This window comes from Peromyscus californicus, unplaced genomic scaffold (assembly GCF_007827085.1).
Source record: "Peromyscus californicus insignis strain IS unplaced genomic scaffold, ASM782708v3 Scaffold_4__1_contigs__length_199733344, whole genome shotgun sequence".
NCBI lineage: Eukaryota > Metazoa > Chordata > Mammalia > Rodentia > Cricetidae > Peromyscus > Peromyscus californicus.
In genome coordinates this window covers 37,143,685-37,170,430 of record NW_026294562.1, presented here as the reverse complement: position 1 = coordinate 37,170,430, position 26,746 = coordinate 37,143,685, and the positions used below count along the sequence as shown (strand labels likewise).

At 45.9% G+C, this 26,746-nt stretch overlaps 1 protein-coding gene across 2 annotated transcripts in view; it reads left to right on the top strand.

The window, feature by feature from the left end:
• Dock8 (dedicator of cytokinesis 8) overlaps positions 1 to 26,052 on the top strand; it is a 203,397-nt gene extending 177,345 nt beyond the window's left edge. For both annotated transcript variants that reach the window (XM_052712081.1, XM_052712082.1), the window contains 9 exons: positions 4,620 to 4,763; positions 6,014 to 6,145; positions 6,632 to 6,766; positions 8,024 to 8,113; positions 12,574 to 12,810; positions 16,149 to 16,292; positions 17,873 to 17,979; positions 24,094 to 24,264; positions 24,693 to 26,052. In XM_052712081.1, the coding sequence (XP_052568041.1) occupies positions 4,620 to 4,763; positions 6,014 to 6,145; positions 6,632 to 6,766; positions 8,024 to 8,113; positions 12,574 to 12,810; positions 16,149 to 16,292; positions 17,873 to 17,979; positions 24,094 to 24,264; positions 24,693 to 24,753 (1,221 nt within the window). In that variant the 3' untranslated portion in view covers positions 24,754 to 26,052. The remainder of the gene's footprint in view (positions 1 to 4,619; positions 4,764 to 6,013; positions 6,146 to 6,631; positions 6,767 to 8,023; positions 8,114 to 12,573; positions 12,811 to 16,148; positions 16,293 to 17,872; positions 17,980 to 24,093; positions 24,265 to 24,692) is intronic.
• The last annotated feature ends 694 nt before the right edge of the window (positions 26,053 to 26,746 follow it).

The following is a 26,746-nucleotide window of genomic DNA, read 5'->3' as shown; positions in this document are numbered from 1 at the left end:
GTGTTGAAATGTTATAACTGCCTCTTCTAATGGCTTCACCATCTTTTAGAACACATTCATCACAGTAATGATACTTAGAGGCAACAAGAGTTTTGGGAGATATTCTCAGACATTTTAGACACTTGGCCATCCCCATAAACCTGTGAAGCAGGTCAATTTCTATTTCACAGATGTAAGAAACAAGACAGCAATTCTTTTTAAGACCATTTAAATTCCTTCTGAAACGTTTGTATTTGGCTTATATACTGGCAAGGAGGGAACTCTGGTGTAATGATTCTCTCATGCCCCAATCCCTCAGTTCTTTTCCCCAACTCTGTGGGATTCCACTCTTGTCCAAAATTAAGAATCACATTGACCTGAGAGGGGAACAAAACGGCTGAACAGATGCTTTCTGAGAGTAACCTGAAAGTTACCCACAGCCAACAAGGGCAAAATGGGCCAGACTTAAAAGCTCAGATGGGGCTGTCCAGTGGCCACTTGGACTGTTGTTAGCGTGTGGTTTAATATGCTACTTAGAGGGTAGAAAAGTACCCATGGAAAGAGTGTCATGAGAAGTTTCTTCTAATGAGAGATAGTCTGTAGAGATGACCGTCGCTGCAGCGTACAGACAGCAGACTGCAGTCATGGACCGTCTCCAGCCAGACTGAAGTCGGAGACAAGCATTTGTATTGTTCTCATTGGAACTTCCACTGCAGCTGGTTAGGTGAAAGGCTTTGTCTTCGCTCTTGTTCTTCAACACAGTTTTGTGATGCTTTGTAATGGAGAAAGAAAAGACGGTCCTACGTAGCTTTCCCAGGCTTAGAGAGGAAGACCCCAAAACTATTGCTGGTGGAGCCCAGAGCCTCTGGTTTCTCAAGGCCTCTTCATCTGCAAGCTGGGTTTTAGCTCAGGTCATGGCTGCCTCCTTTCTTACAGCCCTCAGGAAGAATATTTACTCTGGGATTTCATTCTCGACAGATAATTTTAGTCTCAATTCAAAAATGCTTATTATAAAACCAGTTAAATTCTCACACAGAGAAGTGAATAAGAAAGTTTTTTAAAATGTTTTAAGTGCGTCTGCTTCTTTTAAGCAGTTCATTTTGTCCACTTATTCATCACCTTGATGTTGCAGCCTTCCTTCCGGCTCCTGCGAGACGCCTAGACCTGCCCCTTTCTGTTGAGCTGGCTCCTCCTTCCTTTTTCTCACCTCATCTACTATGCTGTTTCTTATACCTTTTCCCAGTTGCTGCTTTTTACCTGCTATTAATGCTTAAAATTAATTGAATTTCGTTTTTACTTTTATGTTTACTAAGCTTTATTTTATCCTTATTTTACTTAGAATTTAGTTGGCTTTCTTATTCTGATTTGTTCCAAGGGGAGATAAAATTGTTGTTCCAGAAACCCTGGGGAAGTCTACATTATCCTTACATGGGAATATACAGATTACTTTTCATATATCTTTATACATTCCTTCTTTGTTCGCTTATTTTGGTTTTGTTGTTGTTGTTTTTATAGTGTTGTTGTTGTTATTTGAAACAAGGTCTCATGATGTAGCCCTGGCTAGCCTGGTGTTTGCTAATCTGCCTGCCCCGTACCACTAGAATTATGGGATTAAAGGCATGTGTCACCAGGCCAGGCTATCCATTCCTTCTTTTACGGAATATTCATTGCACATTTATCCTGTCCACATGGACTTTATATTCTAGCCAGAGACGACATATAACTAACTGTCCTGTTCCTTATTCTGTAACACTTAATGATAAATAGTCTAAAGGACACAAGATGCTGTGAGTATGTGTCGTGTGGCCCAGACTGAGGTCAGGGAAAGAGTAGAGATGTGAGGAGGAAGGTGGAAGGCACTGTGAAGTGTGAGAGCTTAATGTACGGAACATGAAGAGCCTGATGGACTTCGATACAGAACAGACTCTAGGCCGTGCTGATGCCTGTGGGAGAATTCTTAACTCTCTCAAAAGAATCCTAGAAGTCAGTTTGGAAATGAGTGCTTGAAAGTGAGTGACAACAAGCCCACAGTAATCTGGGTGAAATAGAATTCATCAGCCTATATGGGAGTATTAGCCCTCAGTAGTACTTACCAGTCTAGATCTAGGGACCCAAACTCATGTGACCAAGGTGTTGTCACCACCTCTTGTCCTGACCTTCTATGGTGTGGGCATCATTCTTCAGAGGCAGAATTCCACACTGATGATGATAGATTAAGATGCAAGACCAGGAGAAAAGAGAAATCCCTCCTTCCTGAAAGTTGCAAAGAAAGTCTTAGTGCATCTTATTGCTTTTGACCAGGTCATGTGTTTATCCCTGAACCAATCATAATGGTCAAAATAGTAAGATGGTCTGATTATCTATGCCAGTGTCACAGGTCATACTGAACATTACCCATGTTTTTTCTAAAAGAAAATGAAGGCTGGGTGGTGATGGCACATGCCTTTAATTCTAACACTCAGGAGGCAGAGGCAGGCGGATCTCTATAAAGGAAGTTCTAGGACAGCCAGGGCTGTTATACAAAGAAACCTTGTCTCAAAAAAACAACAAAACAAAAGAGAGAAGAAAATGAGGACACTTTATGTGACAGAAGAACAAAGGAGTTCAAACAGTGTTAACAACAGGTAATCGCTCTGCTTGTTCTCCTTCTCCCCTCTCTCCCTCCCCCCCCCCCCCCCCCGCTTCTCTCCCTCCCTCCCTCTCTCTTCCCTCACCCTCTCTCTTTGACAGGTTCTCACTGGCCTTGAATTCACAGAGATCCCTCTGCTTCACAAGCACTGGGCTTCTAGGTCTATGCTACACTCCTGACTCTCCTGCTGACTTCTTACATATTCTTCCTGTGCTCTGGTTTTTAATCGTGCTGTACTCCAATAAAATCAAGCCTTTGGGAAAAAGACTTGTCGAGTGGAGAGAGTGTTCAGGGGAAATAACTTGGAAGTCACTGAGGTCCAAGCCACTGAGATCATTGGAATTCTATCCCTGGAGTGCAAGCAATACTGATCTCACAAACATAGATGTGGATGTGTTCTCAGATGCTGCTGTTACTGAGACCTCCCTCACTCTGAAGCCAGGAATGCCTGCCCAGAATATTGGCCCCCGTGACTGACAGCTGTTGAGCTGCCCAGCTCATACCTATTCCTCTACACGCAGAAAAAATCAAACAGTTCCACTGGTGCCCGTGTCCTCAGTGACTAGATTCTCTCAGCTGAATGTCTTGCTCCTTCTGTTAGCAGTTCATCATAATAATCCAGATTTGGAAGAAAGATTGGTCACAAAGGACTTCCAAAAAACTCTGTGTTCGCAAAACCATATTCCAATGTAACTGTGAAGGGATAGTCTATGACGACTGCCTCTCTTTAAGGAGTCCTAAAGGTGATTCCCTTGATTTTGATAGCCAAGTCAGAAGGCAGTCAGCATTTATTTCAAACAGTGCATCTGAGCAATTGGCAGTGGCTGACTGGAGCATTATGCTGAGAGTTTTGAAGTACATCCAACTGCTGGGGGAAAGAGTGTCATCATTGTTGAGTTATGCCTGCTACGTGCACAGCAGGAGGAGGGAGTGACCTGTGCGCTGTTTGCAGTTCCTGAACAGTGAAGGTTTCTCATCTCTTCTGTACACCAGTCTCACTTCTTCCATAGCTGTAAGCCAAGAATGGCTCTTGGCCTGTCAGAAACAGTAAAGTCACTGCCAGGATCAGAGCTCGGATGAGACAAATAGGGGTACATACAACACAAAAGGTAAAGAGAAACTCACTCTCAAAATCCAGCAAGTCCCAAATCAGCAGTTCCCTGACCCTGAACATGAGTGCTTCTTGAAGTTTTGTGCCCTGGGTTTCTCATTTGAGCCAACCCATCCATAGACATTGCATTCCCTGGGAAGAGGCTCCAATGTCTATTGTTTATATGAAGGAAGAACATACAGCAGAAAAATGTATGTGAGGCATGCAACTTTTCCTGAACCACATAAAAGCTTCTGGCAGGGCAGTGGTGGTGTATGCCTTTAATCCCAGCACTCAGGAGGCAGAGGCAGAAGGATCTCCGTGAGTTCGAGGCCAGCCTAGTATACAGAGTGAGTTCCAGGACAACCAGAGCTACACAGGAAAACACTGTCTACAAAATAAAAAATAAAAAAAAATCTGTAAAAAAAGATGGAAGACGAACTCGTCCATTACTTTCATATGTAATAATATGATTATTTATCTCAAAGTCAAGACAAGCAGTAGGAGCACACTTCGGCAGAACTCCCGAAAGTCAAAGGTTCATGAGCTGGCAAAATGGAGCTCCATTCCCTGCTCTCTGGCCTTGGCCTCTTGAAACCCAAGGCCCTCCTTATATGTCCCTTAGGGTTATCTCACTCACAGTGAGGTTGTTTCAGCTAAACTGTTGTTATAGTAAGGAAAGTGTGCTTTCTAGAATTCCTTCGTGGTTAGAAATTGCGGAGTTTGATGACAAGTTTGCTCAGTGTGACCTTTCAAAATGAACAGTCACCAGAAGCTCCTGTGGATGGATTGCAGACTCGCTGTGATCGCCGCCCAGTGAAGGACGTAGAGCGTGGCTTCTTCTCCTACAATCTGTCTGGGTTTTGTGGGCCCTTTTTGTCAGGTCCCCTTTCCCGGGGCTCATGCTGGGTTCTCTTACAGAATATTTCTTCCAATGTGCTTGAGGAGTCTGCAGTCTCTGATGACACCTTGTCGCCTGATGAGGATGGAGTGTGCTCTGGGCGGTACTTCACCGAGAGTGGCCTGGTGGGCCTCCTGGAGCAGGCTGCAGAGCTCTTCAGCACGGTCAGTGGCCTTCCTCACACTCACCAGGGCATGCACGACAGGGCTGGGCCTGGCTGGATGCTCCCGGCTAGACGAGCGATGACTTTGATGTCCACAGATTGCATCAGCTCTCCGAGGGAGGAGATTTCATCGTGGACATATACTCTTATTTCCACTGCATGCTCATTGGCCAGGAGCAGTTTCCCAGTATTATTTCCACTTAATAGGGTGGCAGCTAAGCCACAGAGAGGCGAAACGACTTGCCCAGGGTTACACAATCAGGGATGAGGCATATTCTTACTCCCTCATTTTCCCTCACAAAGAACATAGGGGAGGAGGCACTGAGGAGCAGGCAGGGATCCATGACATCTTCCCTCTGACACTCAGCTGGTCTGCAAGACCTGTCCAGACCAAGGCAGCTCAGAGAGACGGGATGGCGGAAGCCACAGAGCCATCCCTTAGTAGCCCAATCTAGAGCTGACTCCTAGTAAGAGAAAAAGCGTAAAAAGCTGACCGCAGTTCAGGTGGAGGTGGGAAGCCATTCATAGATCTCCATTTTAATCATTGCCCTTTCCTCCCCAAGTAAATCGAATACTTCATTTAGCTGACCCTATTCTGTTTTCCTGTCTGTATTATTTTTTATTTTCTACTCTTCACCTCCAAACTTCCTCCCTATACTTTCCATGTATTTGAATTATTGTGTTCACTGCCTTTATTTTTTTTCTATTTTATTTTATTTTTCTATTTTAGAAACCAGAAAGTAGTTTTTAAAATAATTTTTAGTGATTGTACAAAACTAGCTTCCTTATTACATTTTCTCATATACATATCATTGTACTTTGCCCATATTCACACACACACACACACACACACACACACACACACACACACACACACACACACACACCATGTATCCTTTAGTTTCCTGAAATCCTAGAAAATCAATTGGTTAGAACCCCATTAGCTCCCTTGAGGTCCTGCATCTGGTTAGAGGAGAACCTCTGAGAAGCTCAAAAGCCACAAGCCCACCTCTCTGAGCCCCTTAATACCTGTGCCATCTTCTCCCCTGTCTTCAGTTTGTGGAAAGCCCCCGCCCTGGCTAGTGTCACCATTCAGGACCACTTAGCAAGGTGCCTGGTCTCCAAAGATGCCCCGACAGTCGTGGATTCTGTAAAGCACTATGACGCTCTTCTGCATGCTGTTTGCATAATTTACTCTGGTTCTTCTTCTTAAATTTCCAGTGCATTAAATAATAATCTCCTCTTTCCCAGGGAGGCTTGTATGAGACAGTTAATGAAGTCTACAAGCTGGTCATCCCCATCCTGGAAGCACATAGAGATTTCCGGAAGCTGACCTCCACTCATGACAAACTACAGAAGGCCTTTGACAACATCATCAACAAGGTAGCTGGGGATGAGCCTGGCCTGTGGGTTCTGTTAGCTGCTCCACCAGCTTCCTGGCTAACGATTTCCCTTGAGCTCATCAATGCTGTAACTCTGAATCAAACAAAAGAAGGTCTGGGAATACAATGTGACAGGTTGAATTTTTTTTGTTTGTTTCAGAGCTAAGGACCAAACCCAGGGCCTTGCACTTGCTAGGCAAGTGCTCTACCACTGAGCTAAATCCCCAACCCTTGAATTGTTTTATAGCTAGAAAATGTGAGAATTTTAAAAATTCAGTTCAATGAAGCCCCAGGAGTTTTTCATGGGATTTCTTTTGTAATCATTCCTGGGGTTTATTATGTAAATATTAAATCTGCTAAACAGAGGGGTACCCCTTAATGTCAGCTGTGGGAATAAAGTGATTGCAGCCCAGTAACCAATCCTTTTAGCCAAGTGGTTCACCAGTAATGACACAGCTAAAGAGAGCTTCCCTTCCCTCTGTAACAGGACCATAAGAGGATGTTTGGAACTTACTTCCGAGTTGGTTTCTACGGATCCAGATTTGGGGATTTGGATGAGCAGGAATTTGTGTACAAGGAGCCGGCCATTACAAAGCTTCCTGAGATCTCACATAGGCTAGAGGTGAGAAAGCCCTGCTGTATCCTTGACCTTGTACATTTCCCAAAACAAGGTAGGATGTAGCTTTTTTTTTTTTATGTGCTCGTTACCAACCTCTATATAAATTTTCTACATTGCATTTGTAGTATGAAGGTAGTAGGCAAGATTGTGAGCACCACAAGACTTGGACAGTTTTCTCTTGAATCCTATGTTTGTTTTACAAAGTTTAAAATTTAAATCTCGGATAGTGATTTTCAAGACTGTGTAAAATTTATTCAGCGTCCATGCCTACTTACAGCCCCTCCCACCCATTACCAATATGTACCAACAGGCATTGGTCATGGTGCTTTTTGACGTGAAGGTTTTCATCTTGATTTGGAAGCAATCTGACCAAACTCCAGAGTCATTCCCTTCCCCCTCAGTGGTGAGGCTGTCCTTAAGCGTCCCCAAACAACACGTTCCACTCAGACACAAAGCAATTGGAAAGTAGCTATGGCCAGCCCCAGCTCCAACCTGGCAGCTACTGTATGAAACAGAAAACCGTAGTAGGTTCACAAAGGACAGAGCAAAAAGAAACAGCAGAGAGAAAAGCCAGGAAAACAGAAGCAGAAATTGAGAGGAACAAGGAAGAGCCTTCTCGGGCTGAGAGACCAGGATCCTGTGAAGAGCTGACATTCAGCCAGAGAGTCCCCGCGTAGGCTGCCATGCTGTTACTTTGACTGTCTCCTCTTATGACTGTAAAGCTTAGAGACTTATGTTGCCCAATCGTTCCTTGTACTGCCAAATAAGGCGAGAGGAGCCAGCTCCGAGAAGCTGTGGCCTAGGCAGGTTGGGCGGTTGCCCAAAGTCATTCACCTCATGACAAGGAAAACTAGCCATTGGCCCAGGCTCTTAACTCCCTAATATTGTGTCCTCTGCTTAAAATTAGAAGCATGTATCTCGTCTCCTTGCACACTTGGCTTGCCACATTATGGGAAGCCCGCGACCTCCAAATGTCCAGGGTGCAAAATGCAAGAAGTAAATAGTGCCCTACCCATGGATCTGCCTCCAGAAATGTGATGACGTTGGCTGAATTTGAGACCATGCATCTGTATTGTGGGGAGGCTTGGGTACTGGAGTGTGCTGAACATCTTATACTTTTATTTCTGTCTCAGGAAGTGCTTAAGTTTGCTGCTTAGCTCAGAGGGACCATCAATAATCAACAAATTCTGCCTCGTACTGGTTCCAAAGAGTTGAATGCTTTCCAAATGAATTTATGTACTCTTGGCCTCTCTTCCCTAGGGATTTTATGGCCAATGTTTTGGTGCAGAGTTTGTGGAAGTGATAAAAGACTCCACTCCTGTGGATAAAACCAAGTTGGATCCTAACAAGGTATGGAGAAAATATACTAAAAAACAACCACCAGACTCTACCCTGAAAACACAAAATCACCTTCTGTGTCCAGACTCTCCCAGTCCTTCAAATGCAACCATGTTTTTGTTCTGTTTTGGGGTATGTGTGTGTGCACACACATGTGTGAGTGGGGTATATGTTCGTGTGTATGCAGGTACACGCTCCCATACATGCCCACATGTGAAAGGTAGAGGTTAGCATCAAGTGTCTTTTTCTATCATGTACCACCTTATTTTTTCTACCTGGAGTTCCCTGTTTGGCCTTTAAACACCAGGGTCTACCCATCTCTACCACCTTCCCACCCCCAGCACTGAGGACACACATATGCAGTGCAGTGTCTCACTTGGCCTTTTCGGTTTGTTTTATTTTTTGAGACAGGGTTTCTCTGTGTAGCCCTGGCTGTCCTGGAACTCACTCTGTAGACCAGGCTGGCCTCAGACTCACAGAGATCCACCTGCCTCTGCCTCCCGAGCACTGGGATTAAAGGCATATGTCACCACGCCTGGCTCGCACTTGGCTTTTTTTGTTTTGTTTTTTAAGACAGGGTTTCTCTGTGTAGTTTTGGTGGCTGTCCTGGATCTCGCTCTATAGACCAGGCTGGCCTCGAACCCACAGAGATCCACCTGGCTCTACCTCTCGAGTGCTGGGATCAAAGGCATGCGCCACCACCACCCGGGCTACATTTGGCTTTTTGTGTGGGTGCTGGGGACCTGAACACATGTTCTTATGCTTATACACCAAGCACTTTACCCACTGAACCATCTCCTCAGCCATTTAGATTTTTTGAGACAGGATTTTGCTATGTAGCTCAGGCTGGCCTTGAATTCGATGTTCTACTGCCTCAACCTCCCTTGTGATAGGATTTGCAGGGCATGTAAACATCACACCAGCCAGCAGACAAGCATTCCCCCCACTCCAGGGTTTAATTACAGATTGATCAGGTCTTTTAAAAAGCATACTCAGACTGTGCTCAGGATGTAAAATAAATAACTTTTTAAACACCTTGTCAGTGTTGAGGTGCATGTCTTTAAATCCAGCACTCAGGAAGCATAGGGAGGCAGATCTCTGTGAGTTCAAGGCCAGCCTGATCTATAGAGTGAGTTCTAGGACAGCCAGGACTATACCGAGAAACCCTGTCTCAGAAAAAAAAAAAAAAAAAAAAGCATACTCAAAAACAAAAATTATAATAGGAGCTATTTTATTTTAAGAATGGTGGGAAGAAGTCACACTATACAATAGGGCCTGTGTGGGAGGTTTATGAGGGGAGGAAGAGAAGGTGCAGAGAAGAGGGCGGAGACCAGTTCCTGGGGATAGGAGCAGAGAAAGAGAAAGAGACAGGAGGTGTACAAGGCCCGCCTTTTATAAGGAACCAGTAGCGAATGCACACAGGGGGTGCTCTTAGTGGCTGCAGCTAAGGATATATCCTGTCAGGACCCTGAGGGCAGGCCAATACAGATGCCTAAATGCTAACAGCTATTATTTATTAAATACCAGCTGTATGTTTAAGTCATTTCCTGTCATCCTCCAGCAGCCCTTAGAAATAGGTTTGTTTGTTTCTATTTTATAAGTAAGGAAATGGAGGCTTGGCAAAGTTTAACAACTTTCTTTTTTTTTTTTTTGTTTTTTGTTTTTTTTTTTTTGTTTTTCGAGACAGGGTTTCTCTGTGTAGCTTTGCGCCTTTCCTGGGACTCACTTGGTAGCCCAGGCTGGCCTTGAACTCACAGAGATCCGCCTGGCTCTGCCTCCCGAGTGCTGGGATTAAAGGCGTGCGCCACCACCGCCCGGCACAACTTTCTAAGATGGTTGTTAATGGTGGAGCCACTGCTCCACCATGAGGTCCGATACCCAACTCACATTCTTCTTAATCACTATGACTCATTAGTGCATTTCTATAAAATGTTTAAACTTTCAACTTAAAAATATGTTTTAAAATTCCAACTTCTGGGGTCTGGAGAGATGGTTCAGCAGTGAAGAGAGCTTCCTGCTTTTCCAAAGGACTCAGGATTGGTTCCCTGCACCCACAATAGGAGCCTCACAACAGTCTGTGACTCCAGCTGCATGGCATCCAGCTCCCTCTTCTGGCCTCCAAGGGTGCATGCACAATTGTGACATATACAAACATACACGTAAATTGTGTGTGTTGTCTAAAAGCTACAGCAGCTTCTGGCTGACAGTGTTTAGTAACATCATTCTTCAGGTTTCAGGCATTCCTTCTAGCCATGAGTAGGATTGCTACAGTATTGGAGGAAGGATCAAGGGGTGTAGACTTCGTTCCACACCAAGATGTTACCTGTCCCACCTCTGAGCTGAGTGCTGTGCAATTCTGATGCTGACAGCTCACATGTAACATGGACTTCACCAGTTCAAGACTGCCTGTGTTTCAAACATGAGCCTCAAGTGGGGCTCCCATACGTCTCACACCACCCATACTTCTCTCTGGCTGCAAGTTTAGGAGTTCTCATGACACCCTTGGGTTGGAGCATTCACCAGGATGAGCGCAAGGACTCAAAACAGTACCGTATTCTGATTGCAGTTATACAGTAATGGATACACGGAGTGCAAGGTCAGGAGGAAGGGCGGTTTCTGTGCCCTCTCCATGTGGGTCCCTGAGTTCTGTCTTCAGGATTGCAAAAAGATGATCCCGATAGGGAGGAATTGGCCAACTACAAATTTTCCTCCCTTGGTTGGAACACTCACTCATTTGAGAGACATTCCCCAGCTGAGGCCTGAAAGCAATCATTATGATAAGCACTGAACAGGAATGTTTGGAGTCCTTGGAAGATAGGACTGGCTGTGTGCCCACAGTAATCTGAGCACAGCCCAAGTGACTTTCCCAATGTCAGGGCCTTTCCCCTCTTTTAAAATTCCCAGGGTAGGTTGTGAGCTTGGAATGAGAGTCCTAACCCCGAGTCCCACCCAGATCTCATTATTCTAAAGCATGATTTACAGTGTGAGGTCACTAACCCACCCTTCCTCCTCTCTGGATGGCTGTCTCAGCCTGCACTCATGGCTCATTTCCATTCTTCTTCCTCGTGTTTTTAAAGAACTCTTAGTCATTAATGAGCACCCTTTTCCAGTGTGTGTGTGTGTGTGTGTGTGTGTGTGTGTGTGTGTGTGTGTGTGTAATTCACTGGTATGTAGTTGAGTGCATTTTGACACACACATAGCCACTACCTTGACAGTCAAGGTACAAAACCATCCTGTCATTCTGAAATGTTTCCCCGGCTCTTCTGTCACCAAACTGTACTTTCAGCCCTTAGTGGTCACCAAGCTAGAGTCCCCAGGTCTGTATAGATTGTCCTCTCTGGAGCGTGGACACGTGGGAGCATGCCCTGTGAGGCTGACTTCTTTTACTCAGCATACCCCACTTAAGCCTCACCGTGTTGGACTACTTCCTTCCTTCTCATGCTGAGTAGTAGTCACCATGTTGACGAATACACTTTGCTTGGGATCTCCACTAGAGGGACATTTGGGCAGTTCCCAGTTGTTTATTATGAACAATGTTGCTCTGATTCGGGCTGATTATTACTTTTCATTTTCTTGATGTCATGTGACTCTCCCTGAGGAGTCTTTCTGTTCACCTCATATAGTGAGGGCAACAACAGATCAAAGAAAGGGTTCTGTTCGGGTCTAACTTGGCAATGAGTTTATTGGTGTTATTTAGAGGAGCATAGGCCCTCAGCTGCACCACCAGGAAATCCTCTATGCAATTTGTGGACAGCTATTCCACCAGAGAAACTCCTCCTCTCCGTGGCTGTTTGCAGCTTCATCTCTGGAAAGGAGCGTGGAAAACAGAAGGGGAGTAGTGGACATAGGGAGGGAAGGGGCTTCAGTAGTCCACCCTCTTCCTACATGTGGGTGGTCACAGATGCTCTGATTCAAGACAGCAACAAGTACATCCAATCCAAGAAAAGCCCCACACAAATACGTGGGTACGTACACACACGGAGTGGGGTTCTTGGGTTGGTGTCATTTAGCTGCATAAAGAGCTTTGGCTTACAGAGTAGCCATGCATCTTGCACTCCCCGATGCTCATTTGAACATTCCAGCTGCTCCATCCTAGCAAACGTGTGGTACTATGCATTTTCTGAGTGTAAGCATTTGCACTACCTAATTAGCAGGTCTTCATCATGGCCACTCAGTAAGGAAGGTTTGCCTCCCTGGAACAGCAGATGGATGCCTTTGCTGTGCTAGAGGAGGAAGCAGGTAGACCTCACTCTTCCCTGAAGCACACTCCCTTCCACAGTCTCAAGAGCCTTTCTTTGCCTGGGGTGGAGAAGAGATGGGCAGATTCTGAGTTCTGGCCTGAGGCATTCAGCACTGGTGGTTTTCTGATTGGAAAGGAGTGTTGTGCTCTGTCCCAGCATGCCCTTCCAAGGCGCCATACATCTCCTTGACTGGATGGCTCATCTCTCCCTTCTTCTCACCTCTTCCTCCAGGCCTATATACAGATCACTTTTGTGGAGCCTTACTTTGATGAGTATGAGATGAAAGACAGGGTGACCTACTTCGAGAAGAATTTCAACCTTCGGAGGTTCATGTACACCACCCCCTTCACTCTGGAGGGACGGCCCCGGGGAGAGCTGCATGAGCAGCATCGCAGGAACACCGTGCTCACCACCATGCATGCCTTCCCCTACATCAAGACCAGGATCCGAGTCATCCAGAAGGAGGAGGTAATCACGCTGAGGGGAGTGGGCTTGGGTGATCTCTGAGACCCCCACACCAGCTCTCCCTCATGAGACTGAAGGGGACCTTAAAGAAAATAAAGGCTGGTAATCCCAGTACTGAGGAGACCTGCGGGTGGGTTGTTGTGAGTTCAAGGCCAGCCTTATCTACATAACAAGTGACAAGCCAACCAGGACTCTGTAGTGAGACCCAGCAAACATGTGCCAAGCCTGGGAACGCATACCTGTAATCCCAACACTCCAGAGGCTGAGGCAAGAGCGACTTGAGTTAGATAGCATTCTGGGTTGCATAGCAAGTCTAAAGCAACCTAAACTATGTAGCAAGAGCTTGTCTGAATAAGCCAAGGGCTGGATGTGCAGTTCAGTGGTAGGTCACTTATCTACCATGTGCAAAGATGCCCTTGAAAACTAGTCCCTCACTCTCATGGGGCCGAGGAATCCCATTCAGTTAGTTACACCTTTCAAAACAATACTTCATATTAAATATTAACTCTTTAATATATCAGTTTTATATTTTACATATAATATGTAATAGTTATACATAAAATATATATTTAAATATTTTGTGTATTTGTTATTTTATATATTACATATAAGATATTTATAAATGAATATATAAAGTAATTTAAATCTATTTATAGTATATGATATATTTATGTTAGTTAATATTAATAAATTATATGGTGTGTTTATGATATGTATATTTTATATATTTATATATAATATAGCATAACTCTATAGCATGGTCATATATTTAATTACAGTGTCATCTCTTTCCATTTTAATTATAAACTTATATAAGATGTCTATACAGTTGGCCCTTCATATTCCCAGGTTTTGTATCCATGGAGTCAGCCAACCATGAGTTAGCATTTTGAAGGGAAGGTTTACATCTATAAAGAATTTGTATGACCTTTTATCCTCCTCATTTTCCCCTAAAGAATATGGTAAAGCAACTGGCTACACAGCCTTTGCAGCCATCGGATGTGAAGGCTTTGCCACTCCACTGTAGTGTCTCACTGCTGGACCAAATGCCTGATGGAAACAACTGAGGGGAAGATTTCCTGTAGCTCACAGTGTTCGAAGTCTCCTACATACATCAGGGTGAAGAAGGCATACGGAGCCACTCAGTACACATCACAGTGACCAGGAAGCAGACAGTGAGGCTAACAGGAAGGGGTCAAGGAAATAACAGCCCCCAAGGGTTGCTCACACAAGCCTATCCTCTACACTTCACATCATACCTCCTGTCATCAATTCATCAAGAGATTCACCCACTGGTTATGTAGATTTCCATGGGAAACCAGGCCCCCAATATGTGATGCTATGGGTATACTTCATGTTCCAAACCCTGAGCACCCTAAAATTTCATTGTGGTTGAAGAGAGTGATTCCCAGAACCAGCTTGCCATGGAGAGATGAATGACTGTACTTAAATTTCAAATAGTTTGTGCAGTGTTAAGTACTAAATTCAGGGCCTTGTGCTTGCTAGGTGGACACTGCACACCTCACCCCAGCCTTCTGTTGAAAAAAAAAAAAAAAAGTATGTACCTAAAGGCTGTAGGTATTTCAGGCATTATTGTAGTCTTAGTTACTGGAGGGAACCACAGATAAGCCACCCCCCTGAGCTGGTGTTCTATGTGGGAAGGGCACAGATGAGGCAGGCATATCAGCCTGACTTCCGGCTCCAGATTCTTCATGTGGCTGTGCACAAAGTATTCGGCTCCAATTTCTTAATAAAAATGTTGGCAAGAAAGACCTTATGTATTTTGGAAGATTTAACCCATTTTAATAGAATCCATCACAAACATTCTATTTTTCCTTTAAATCCCTACATGCTAATTCGCATCTCATCTCTTTATACGGGACTGCAGCCTTCTCTAGTTCGTGGCTTGACTGGTCACAACAGCATTGTCTGTTGTATAAACCACACCCAGTTTTCAGTTTGTTTTCCATGATGCAGAATGAAGCCTAACAAATCCTTGTTAACTGACGTGTGAGCGGATAGCTTCTGGATCTTGATGAGAGCCTAGCCCAAAGCCTTTTACAGTTGTCTTGTGTATACCTAATATGACAGGAATTTTTATAGCCACTCACTTTCATGACATCTTGCCCAAGCATTCCGCTTGATCTTCATAGAAACAACTCTTTCTTTCCACACCCTTAGTTCATCAGTTTACGTGTTATTCATTAAAATAACAAGTGTAACAGGCCTAATCAAGTCAGTGAGCAAGGAGAGGACTTGCATCCAACCGCTCCACAGGGCAGGAGCTGCATGGGCTGAACTGGCTGGAGAGCAGCCATCTAGACCACCATTGAGTGCTATAGCTTCCTCAGGGAGGAATACTCACAGAGGGCAGAGGAGCCTGCCCTGGAGGCCGTCAATAGAAAGGAGGCTTCGTAGGTATCTAGTGTGCTTCTTACTGCTTTGGACTTTTGAACAGTAAGATATTCTAGGCACGACCCAGAGACACGTTGTCTACAAGTGTCCCTATCACCGTATGCAGTTCCCTAGAACTCCTCTGTGCTTTCCATTGTTGGGCTGGGTAACAAAGTGCCATGGACTGGATGGCTTAACCAACAGAAATGTATTGTCTCAACAGTTCCAGTTCAAAGTCAGAGGGTTGGCTGGTTGGTTCTTTGTGAGGGCTGAGGGAGAATCTGTCCCAGGCCTGTCCGCTGGGCTTGTCAAAGGACATCTTCCCCCAGGATCACTCACATCATTTGTCCTCTATACACACTTGTGTCCTCATCTCCTAAGGATGCCAATTATACGAATTAGGTCCACCCTATTAAACACACTTTAACTTTATTACCTACAAATAAGGTCACCGTCTGAGCTCCTGGAGGTTAGGACTTTAGCATGTGGATTTGGGGGAGACAGGATTTGACCCATCGCGTTCATGAAGGCCCCTACCCCAAACCAGCAGAACTTAGCAACTAGATGGGTCCTGAAGAAAATGTTCTTCACCAGGGGTCACCACCAGGGTGAGTTGGAAAGGGCACAGATGATGCCAAAAACTTACGTGGTGATGGGAAAGAAAATCTTGGCTGCTGAGCTTTCCCCTTGTAACTTGTTCAATAATAAAAAAGGAAGCCCAACTATATAGACAGAACATGAGAGACACATTTACGATACTGAACATGTAGGTACTCAAGAAATGGCAAGCCCATCTCTCTATGTGACCTGTTCAGATGATTCCAAAGGGCCAGAGAAGTCCTTCCTTAGCTGCTTCTCCAAATCCAGGTGGCCTCCCTGCCAGTGTTCCAGGTTTGCCAGGGACTGGGGGAGACCATGACCTCACTATACTGTTGTCTTCTGTTCAGTTCGTGTTGACTCCCATTGAAGTTGCCATTGAAGATATGAAGAAGAAGACCCTGCAGTTAGCGGTGGCCACTCACCAGGAGCCCCCAGATGCGAAGATGCTGCAGATGGTACTGCAAGGCTCTGTGGGAGCCACTGTAAACCAGGTAAGCAGGGTTCCCTACCGGCGGCTCCGCCAGGCTCATCTTTTGTTCATGAGGTCTACACCCTTCTTAGGACTTGATGATCAGTCCACATGCCGTCTTCCCAAAGAAATTCTGGACAGGAGTGGACTGTGTTTAAGGAATGCCATTTTCTCAGCGTCTCTAATTTGGGACTAGATCTAGCAGTATGACCCAGAACTAGACTCCTTGCTGAAGAGAGCTGACTTGTGTCCAGCATAGGTAGAGCTATGTGCAGGGCTTGGGACTAATCTAAGAATGTGTATATGGTGAAGAAAAGGCCCAGAGCATCTATCTCCTTCCCTAGCTACCAGGTATACCCAGCATAGCAAAGGCCTTGCCAACCAGGATTGACCCAGGACTATGTTCTTGAGCCAACTAAAAAGTTTGGTGGTTCTTATTCCTGTGAGAACCGTTACACATGAGGTAAGCATGGAACTAAGTGTAGCTAAAGTTTTCCTGCCTGGCCCACAGTCAGGACAAATCTCTCTCACTTGCCAGTCCCACAGTCATCAGACCCAACCAAGTAAACACAGAGACTTATATTGGTTACAAACTGTATGGCCGTGGCAGGCTTCTTGCTAACTGTTCTTACAGCTTAAATTAATCCATTTCTATTAATCTATACCTTGCCATGTGGCTTGTGGCTTACCGGTACTTTACATCTTCCTTGTCCTGATGGCGGCTGGCAGTGTCTCTCTCACCCAGCTTCCTGTTCTCTCAATTCTCCTCTCTGTTAGTCCCCGCCTATACTTCCTGCCTGGCCACTGCCAATCAGTGATTTATTCATTGACCAATCAGCAACACATTTGACATACAGACCATCCCACAGCAACTAAGCCTGTCTCAGATGGAGAGACACACAGCGTAGTTAGTACCTTGTGTCTAGTGGGCTCCTTGATATTAGTTCTTCACACCGTCACACTCAACAACTCACCAACCATCGTCCTTCGCAGCCAGCACCTTCTCCATTTGAGGGTCCCCCGCAGAAGTTCTAAGTGCACTCAACATAAAGGGACCAGAGGTGTCAGACAGGAGAAAGACTATTGTATATCCAAGATTAGAAAAAAATTAGGACGTTTCTGCTCTTGTGAGTCCCAATCCTATGAAGAACACAGACGCTATTTGCTCTCACCACCATAGGCCACAGATGGCCTGTGCATTTCTCTGGCTCAAACCAGGGCTTACACAAAATGGTTTCTTCCACTGGGGCTACCAGGTAAGTAAATGGGATTGGACAGACAGAGGCAGTCCTTGCATTAGAGGAGCCCCTCACAGTACTTAGCCTTTGCTACAGGCATTGCCTTGTGGTCTGAAGAGAAAACTGTCAGGTCAGTATTTGGTTGAGAATATGCACTTACACTAGTCTGTATTCTCCTAAAACTCTGAGTCCTCCTCAGCAGTCAGGTTCCTGAGAAATTCAAGACCTCCCTAGACTTTTTATTTTCATGAAACAAGCTACAAAATTAAATGTTCAAACTAAGGAGCCCTCCCAGCATTCTCTCTCTCCCAAGTAATTTAATTTTCATTTCAATATCTATATCATGTTTCGCTTCCTCCACCAGGGACCGCTGGAGGTGGCCCAAGTGTTCTTGGCTGAAATTCCAGCTGACCCAAAGCTCTATCGACATCACAACAAGCTGAGGTTATGCTTCAAGGAGTTCATAATGCGGTAAGAAAGGAGGAGGTGGACACTGGGGGCATGGCAGCATGGGCCACTGCTCAGCAGTGGAGTGTTTGCCCAACAGGCATGAGGCTGTGGATGGCATCCCCACCACTACAAAACAGACTCTGGTTTAAGAACCCTGCTGGATGCATGCACAACACACACACACACACACACACACACACACACACACACACACACACACACACTGAAGCTCAAGGACCAGGGCAGTAGAGCAACCGTGCTTGTACTACCACTAAGAAACTAGCTCTTTGTGTGCAGAGTGCTTCACGGCCACTATTGCACTGTGCCCCACAGTCACGTTGTAAGACAGGTGTCATCTTCTTCATTTGACACATGAGGCGTGTGAGCTTTGGAGATGGGAGATGAATTTACAGATGGCGGCCACTTGGCAGCAGAAGAGCTGAGTCGCAGAAGATCTTCCGGATCTTGGCCATTCCTATTCTGTCTGTGGTGGTAGTGACTGGCACAATTAAGTCAAAGCTGTTTGCATTAATAGTATTACTGTTTGCATATAATAGTATTATTAACCGCATTAATAATGTGGTTCTGCAAATTGTACAGTGACTTAACTTTAGAAACCTGAAACTAGATGTTGCCTCAATTGGATAGACAAAGGGAAGGCTCTAAAACTGGGCCTTTGCAAAGAAGCCACGTCCACATGCGGGGCCAGCCTCATCTGTGCTACTGACTTCTGTGCAATTGGCTCCAAGGGCAGCTAGTTCAGCCTTGACAGAAGATGGCCATTTCAGCAGGGCCGTGTGACCCCTGCAATACAGATATGTACCTCTGGTCTCCAGTGGCCCAAGAGAATGACGAAGAAGGGTATGATGCCACTTCACTTACAAGAGAGAAGCATAGGTACCAGTTGCCTTTACATCCAGAACCTTGGTGACCTGTCTGAGTATAAGAATATTCTTGCAGGGCAGGTGAGGAGAAAGGAAGCTAAAAGTTGGTTTGCCAAATTTAGTGAAAACCCAGTAGAAGGCTGCTATTGGGTGAAATTAGAGATACTGTCTTTATCATAAGCTTTCTGGAGAAATGCCCAACATTGCTGTGTCTAGAGAACACTTCTTCCTGCAATGAAGCACAGATGCTTGGAAATAGGTATATACAATAGATTGCATCTATTAATGTTGGGTTTCCTTTTTGATTGCAATTCTGCCATTATATACAAGGTACATTTTCTTTACTGCATAGTAGTTTGTTTGTTTGTTTGCTTTTGCTTTGTTGTCCTTGTACCAAGCCACATTTCTAAACATAGATAAGAATTATGCTAGCTCAGTCAGTAGAGCATGAGACTCTTAATCTTAGGGCTGTGGTTCAAGCCCCACATTAGGTGTCATATGTAAAAAGAGGGTTCTCTCCCACTTGGCAGTTCCCAAATAACCACTCAGGGGCTTAATATTACTTATAAATGCTCAGCTGGTAGCTCAAGCTTATTACTAACTAGCTCTTACACTTAAATTAACCCATAATTCTTATTCAAAGTCAATGTCCTTTTAAAATGCTATTCTCAGGAAGCTGAGGCAGGAGAATAGCTGTGAGTTTTGCGGTCAGCCCTGATGGACATAGTGAGTTCAAGACCAGCCTAGGAAGCATAGCAAAACCTTCTAGTAGCAATGTCCTGGGAAACCAGGCTGTTGGCCCACCATCCTGACTGCTCCTGGCCTGCTGTGCAGGCTTAAGGATGTCATGGGTTCCAGGACTTCCCACACCTCTCTCTGTTTGCACACCAGGGTGGCACCTATCAAATGCAGATTATGGTTCAGTAAGCCTGGAGTAGGGCCCAAGACTCTGGCTTTTGTTTGTTTGGTTGGTTGGTTGTTTGGTTGGTTTGGGGGTTTGTTTTCTTGGTGGTTTTTGGCTTTTGGTTTTGGTTTTGGTTTTTTGTTGTTGTGGTGGTGGTGGTAGTGGTTGTTTTGGCAGGGTATCACCCTGTAGCCCCAAGTTGATCTCTTACTTGCAACCCCCCTGTCTCAACCTCCCAAGTACTGGAATTTCAGGTATGGGTTACCATGCCTGGCTCCAGATCCTGCATTTCTGATGAGCCCTTGTACTACTGTGGTGAGGGCAACAGCCTTTGGACAGAAGCTGTTGCAGCTGCTTGCTTGCCTCCTGTTCACACTTGTCCCCTGGGACCCTCACCTTTACTCCTCGGGCCATCCCTGTCATCCTTGTCACTCAATTCTTTTACCTTTCTGCTTTCAAGAAACCAAATGTGCTCCAAGAGCCATTCTGAAAGAGCTGTCAATGCCAACTTACCACCTCACCCAGCACACTCTCTGTGAAGTCCCAGGCAGGAAGGCCATAGTGAAACAACCCTGCTGGCCTCTACTGCCTTGTGACTAACTAGTTAACCTCCCTTCTACTTCATTCCACACTGATGGAAGCAGCGGCGGCCCATCAAACTGTACGTTTTAAACGGCTGTTAGGACAGGTCAGTTACCCTCAATACAAGCAGTGGATGAAGGTTCTCCCTCCCAGTTGCTTGCTTTTCCAACCCCAATGAGGAAGTCGCTGCTCTCTGAGAACTTCACAGCAGTGTCAAGTGTTTTGTACTGGCGTGTCCTCTGCTTCCAGGTGGCAGAGGTGATGTCACTGGAAGTCAGGTGTGGCCCCTGTTGGGCCTGTGTTTCAGTGAGCTCTATCTCCTCAGCTTCCCGGGAAGCTGATAGATAACCCAGAGCTCCACGGTGACTCCATGCCACCCTTCCCATGAGGACAGCTCTGTAGACTCGGCCCTGGCCAACTCTGCAGTTGCTTCTCCTGCCGCAGGACAGTGGCTCCTGACTCAGCTGTAACTGATCAGACCCAGTCAGAAAGCCTGGCAGCCCGGCTTACAGCAGTCAGTACTCCCGGCCTCCTGGAACTCTTCAGATGGCTGCCATTGAGGACAAAGTCATCTCTCTTAGTCTCTTCCTAAGAGGAAATGCCTGAAAGGTTCAAAAACCCAGACACACAAATGCCACACTGTCTCCTCTTCTCCCAACTCACTAGACCATTGTAAACACTAGAATATTTTCTGTATTTTCCCACTTATCTGATTGTTCTCATTCCTGCAAGGTCTTGGGGCTGGGGAGATAGCTCAGGGGGTAAGAATACAAGTTGTGCAAGCATGAGGCTTTTATGAGGAATTTGAGTTCAAATCCCTAGCACCCACATAAAAAGCCAGATGTCGCTGTGCATGCACCTGGGTTCCCAGCATAGGAATGGGGCAGAGACAGGAGGATGGCTGTGGTTTGCTAGCCACCAGCCTAGTTCCAGGTTCAGTAAGAAACCCTGTCTCAAGAACAATCCCGATGTCTTCCCTGGCTTCTACACATGCACCTCCTGCACACACGTGTGCATACACATCACACATACAAACACAAATTAAAAAATATAAATATTGGGGCTGGAGAGATGGTTCAAAAGCACTTGTTGCTTTTATGGAGGACCCAGGTTCAGTTCCCAGCACCCATGTGTAGCTTACCACCATCCTTAAATCCAGTCCCAGGGGATCTGATAACCTCTTCTAACCTCCATGGGCCCGTGAAGGCAAAACACTCACACACATAAAATAAAATAAATATTAAAAAAATTATAAATACTAAGTGGTTTAGGAGGCTAGAAAGATGGTTCAGTAGTTAAATATGTGTCCTGTTCTTTTTCAAGGAACCTGAGTTTGCTTCCCAGCACCTACATTGGGTGGCTCACAACTGCCTGCAACTCCAGCTCAAGGGAGATTCAACACCTCTGGCCTCTTTGGACCCTTTCACTCATGTTCACACACACACACACACACACACACACACACACACACACACACACACACACACAGCTCTTTGCCCTTCCTCATCTCACCTGTAATGAGCAAGAAGAGAACTAAATTTTTGTGCAGTGCGATTCTCTGCTCTTCCAGCTCACCTCCTCCCGTCCCTTGGACACACTGTCTGACCCCATGCTCTAGACTAGAGTTCTGGGTGGGAGGATCGCTGGGGCCGAGACTGAGTTAGAACGGTTGTGCTGTACTCGTCCCGTCCAAAAGTCAGATGACCACAGGCTGAGGTTTTCCTTTGTGTTGATGCTCTGCAGTTCCACCGCAGTGGCATGTGCTGGGATCTGTTCTGTTTTCAGCTCTGGGCAGTTATTAGCCACTGTCGTTAGTTCTCCAGTGTGTCTAGCTTAACCTGTCTACTGAGGGTGTTCTAGCTCTGTGACTCCATTTCTAGAAGTTGTATCTAATTCTTTCCTAGGACTTTTTGTCTTTTCATTTTCCTACTCTCTGTTGCTGTTTGTTAAGTTGTTTTGATGCTGGGTTTTCTGGCTACTCTTCCTTTTTTGTTTTGTTTTATCTTACTTTGCTCTGTTAGCTCTAATTCCTTCTCCTTTTTTAGACGGGGTCTCGCTGTGTAGACCTGGCTGCCCTCCAGCTCATGGAGATCCACCTGCCTCTGCCTCCCAAGAGCTAGGATTGAAGGTGTGCGCCACACCTGGCATATGGCTTTTCTCTCCTCTCACACAGCAGTTTCCTTGTTTTTTGCATCTACGTTTTGGCTTCTAGTTCCTCTCATGAGCTCATCTTAGGTGAGAATTGCCCCTTGTGTGGGTGGCCCTGCGCCCTAAGAAAATGTGTGTCTGGTACAACTTTGTGGAGGTTTCTGATGCCTCAGGGTTTAAAGGAACAGGGGTGGTTCTTTTAATGCCTTGGAGAGGCAGTATGTGTGTGGTACAAGCCTCAGATTTCTATTTCACAAGACAGCTTTCCCATTAAAGGCCTTGTGCTGATAACAACTTTATACTGAGTAGCGTCTTTCTAGGCTTCTTTGTCCAAGTAAGGTAGCTTTCTTCAAGGCCCTGAGCTGAATGCCCAGGGCTTAGGCAGAACCCAGCAGTTCCAACTCACACACCTGAAGCAGGGCCTAACAGTCGGCTTTTTGCTTTTGTTTGGTTTGTTTTGGGTTTCTCTGTGTAACAGCCCTGGCTGTCCTAAACTCCCTTTGTAGACCAGGCTGGCCTTGAACTCACAGAGATGCACCTACCTCTGTCTTGTAAGTGCTAGGATTAAAGTTGTGTGCCACCACTGCCCAGCCGCAGTCTGCTTTTTGAAAGCTCCATGGGGATCTGATGGGCTACAAAGTCTGAAAACACTCTTAGTGAGGCTGCAGTGATGGCTCAGGGGGTAAGAGCATGTGCTGCACAAACACAAGGACCTGAGTTCAGATCCCAGCACCCATGTTAACAAACAGGGTGTTGTCCCATACCTTCCCATAACCCCAGCAGTGAAAGGATGATGGGAGACTGGAGGATTGGCATCTCCATGGTTTACTGTGCTGCCAAGAAAAAATCATAAGCCCCAGGTTCAGGAAGAGACCTTGCCTCAAAGGGATGAGGCAGATGGTGATGGAGGAGGCTACCCAGTGCCCTCCTTTGGCCTCTGAGTGCTAGCACAGGCAATGTGCACATCACACATGTTTACATACACCACACACACACACACACACACACACACACACTCTCACACACACACACACTCACACACACACACACTCACACAAACATATTAGAGGTTGTGGTTATAAACTTCACATCACAGTGACAAAAAAAACTACTCGCCAGAAATAAAGATTTATTTAGCTCACAGTTTCTGGGGTTTCAGTCTGTGGTCAACTGGATCTATTGGACCTTCAAAAAGGCAGAACATCATGGTGGGGCAAGGTGGGGGGGGCATGTTTTAGAAGAGGCTGTTCATCTCACAGTAGCCAGGAAGTCAAGAAAAAGGAGTGAGGAGGCTACAGAAAAGACATCCTCCCAAGGTCATTCCTTCAAGGACCCACTCCCTTCCTTGAGGTGCACCTCCTACTTCTCCCAATTGCCTATCAGAGTATGACTCGATAGACAGACTCCTCCATGGATGAGCCAGCTCCAGAGCCCCGGGATCCGATCACATCCCCAGAGCCTGTCAGCTGATAACCAGTGCTTGCACACCAGGCCTTGAGGAAACATTTTAGATGCAGACCATAGCAGAGGTCCTCAAGAAGCCAACACACTGTTGTTGTTCTCCAAGTCACTAAAATACAGACCCTGAGGACATACAAGCTCCTTTCTACACCTCAGGTGTGGCGAGGCCGTGGAGAAGAACAGGCGTCTCATCACAGCAGAGCAGCGGGAGTACCAGCAGGAACTCAAGAAGAACTACAACAAGCTGAGGGACAGCCTCAGGCCCATGATCGAGCGGAAAATCCCAGAGCTCTACAAGCCCATATTCAGAATTGACAGTCAAAAGAGGTAAGAAGGGGCCAGGGCTTCCTCTTCCTGGGCATCAGAGGTCATGGGGGTGCCACAGATCTAGCTTGCTCAGCTGCTCCTGGCAGAAAGCCAAGACCCCACTGTGGATTAAGGGCCCAGAGTCAGGCCTCCGGCCAGCCAACCTTTCCCCTGACCTCTCCCAACCCCTTGATACTGGCCTGGTACCAGTGCATTCCCAAGGCTACACAGTGTAGTTGGGGAGAGAGAGAGAGAGAGAGAGAGAGAGAGAGAGAGAGAGAGAGAGAGAGAGAGAGAGTGTGTGTGTGTACAGTGTAAATGGGTCTCGGTTCCTCTATTTATGAAATTCACCAGGACCAATATCTTTCTGGTTCATAATTTCCCCACCCCTCTCTTTAAAAGGCCAATTAATTCTTCTGTGATCTCTTACTCTCTCTCCTTAATTTCAGGGACTCCTTCCACAGATCTAGTTTCAGGAAATGTGAAACCCAGTTGTCACAGGGCAGCTGAGAAAAGCCACCTTTGTCTGTAGTGACTGAGGCCCTACTACCTGGAAGGACTCTCTGGTACGTCGACAGCAGCCACCCCACACTCACTACCCAGCCCCTGCCCAGCCAGTGCTCTGGAAGCTCCGGGTCCATGACTGTGGAATGATACCCAAGTGTATTCTAGAACATCTTGGCCATGCCAGGGGCGGGGGTAGCGTAAGTAAATCAGGAGTAACTGTATTTATTAAAGTATTTTCCACAATGCTATACAAGCAAAGCCCAAGATGTTTCTGCTGAGTGGCCGGTCACTGTCCACCTATGATGTGACTTCTTCTGACCTATATTTGGATTTCTAAGATAAACTCAAATTGTGGAAGGAAGAGTGGACAACTGTCCTGCAGCCTATTCCAAGTGAATTTCACTCATCCCCTTGGTGGGAAGGAAAGACTAACTCCAGAAAAGTGGAACATTTTCCAGTATGTCTGTGAGAGGACGCCTTGGAAGCCTCTCCCTCGCGATGGCTGGGAATCTGGGATCCATCGGCCTACGACTTGTCTGTTGCCCCGCCTGCCTTGCTGGTCTGAGTGTCGCCTAGTTATCTTGGTGTCATTGCTTCTGTTAAGCTGAGCGAGGCCACCTGTGGGAGGGGACAGCTGTGGAAGACAGACAGCACAGGTTGTCCAGCCACACATCACTGATGGCGAATTCTCCAAAGGGGAGCAAGTCTCCCAGCACATTTTTCTGATCTCCTAGATGCTTACTCTCACTTTCTCCTTTGCGGGGCATTTACCCACCAACCCCACAGTTTCCCAGAGTTTTCTTGAGTGAGAGCAGCAGGAAATATTAGGTGGAAGGATTTAGATTGTAGAGATAAACAGATAGAAAATACAGGATAGCCTCACCTATTCCAAGGAGCCCTGACTATCTCTGCCTCAGGGTATTTATAGAAACACCAAGGGGTGGAGCAAAAGACACCCCCCACCCCCCTACCCCACCCGCACCCCCCCACACACACACACCCTGGCACAGCCAAGTGCAGACCATCTCAGACACCTGCACTCAGGCCCAGGGTCCTAATCATCCTCTCTGTGCAGACCTCCTGGGTAAAGCCGTGAGGAACCTGAAAACGGGCTCCCACACTCTTTTCTCTTCTCTGGGACAATGTGGATTTTTATAAGGGTGATAGCTCTGCCTTCATTTCAGAACACTGTGTTCTCTCTCTGCTACAAATATATATTAACTTTGGATTCTTTTGACGATGTATGTTTGGAAAAAAGAGAAAGTTATTATTTGAGAATTAAATTATATATTTTTCCTACAACTCATGACCTTGACTAATACTAAAGATGGAATAAGAAGGACAAGCAAACTGCTTCCCTGTGCAACTGCTGTTTGTTACTTTGACAACTCAGAGTGCTTCGGAGACCACGGTCAGCATGGCCTTGGTCAGCAGTGCCGTCCAGAGTAGCCTCTGTAATGCACCATCTAATCTCTCTGATCAGGATAGAGTTCTCATCTCGAAATGCTCGTTCGCACATACCATTGGGCATGCATTAACGCATATTCTTGAGGAAGACATTAAAAATTGAACAAGGCTTCCTGCTCTTATTTAAACAGTAGCATAAACAAAGACCTCGCTTGGCCCTTGATCTGAATATATATTTAAAGATGGAGTGGGGAGAGAGGCATTTTAACATCCCAGACACAGCATAAATGAGCTGCTTTCTGAAGATGAGAATCCCTACATTCCATGAGAGCCCTTTTGTTTCGGGCAAGCCCTAGAGAAAAGCTGGGGGAGGGGGGTGCGGGGGTGAGGGGGGCACTCCCTATCTGCTCCATCCTCTCTCCTTCAGGGGGCAGCTGTCACTGCACTGAAGGTTGTAACTGAATACTTGGATATACCTGACTTGGATTAATAACTAGCCACCATGTTAGGCTGGGAACTCAATTTCTTTGGCCCTGTGCAAGAACAAAAGGTGCTCTTAACTGCAGAGCAATCTCTGCAGCCCCGGAGG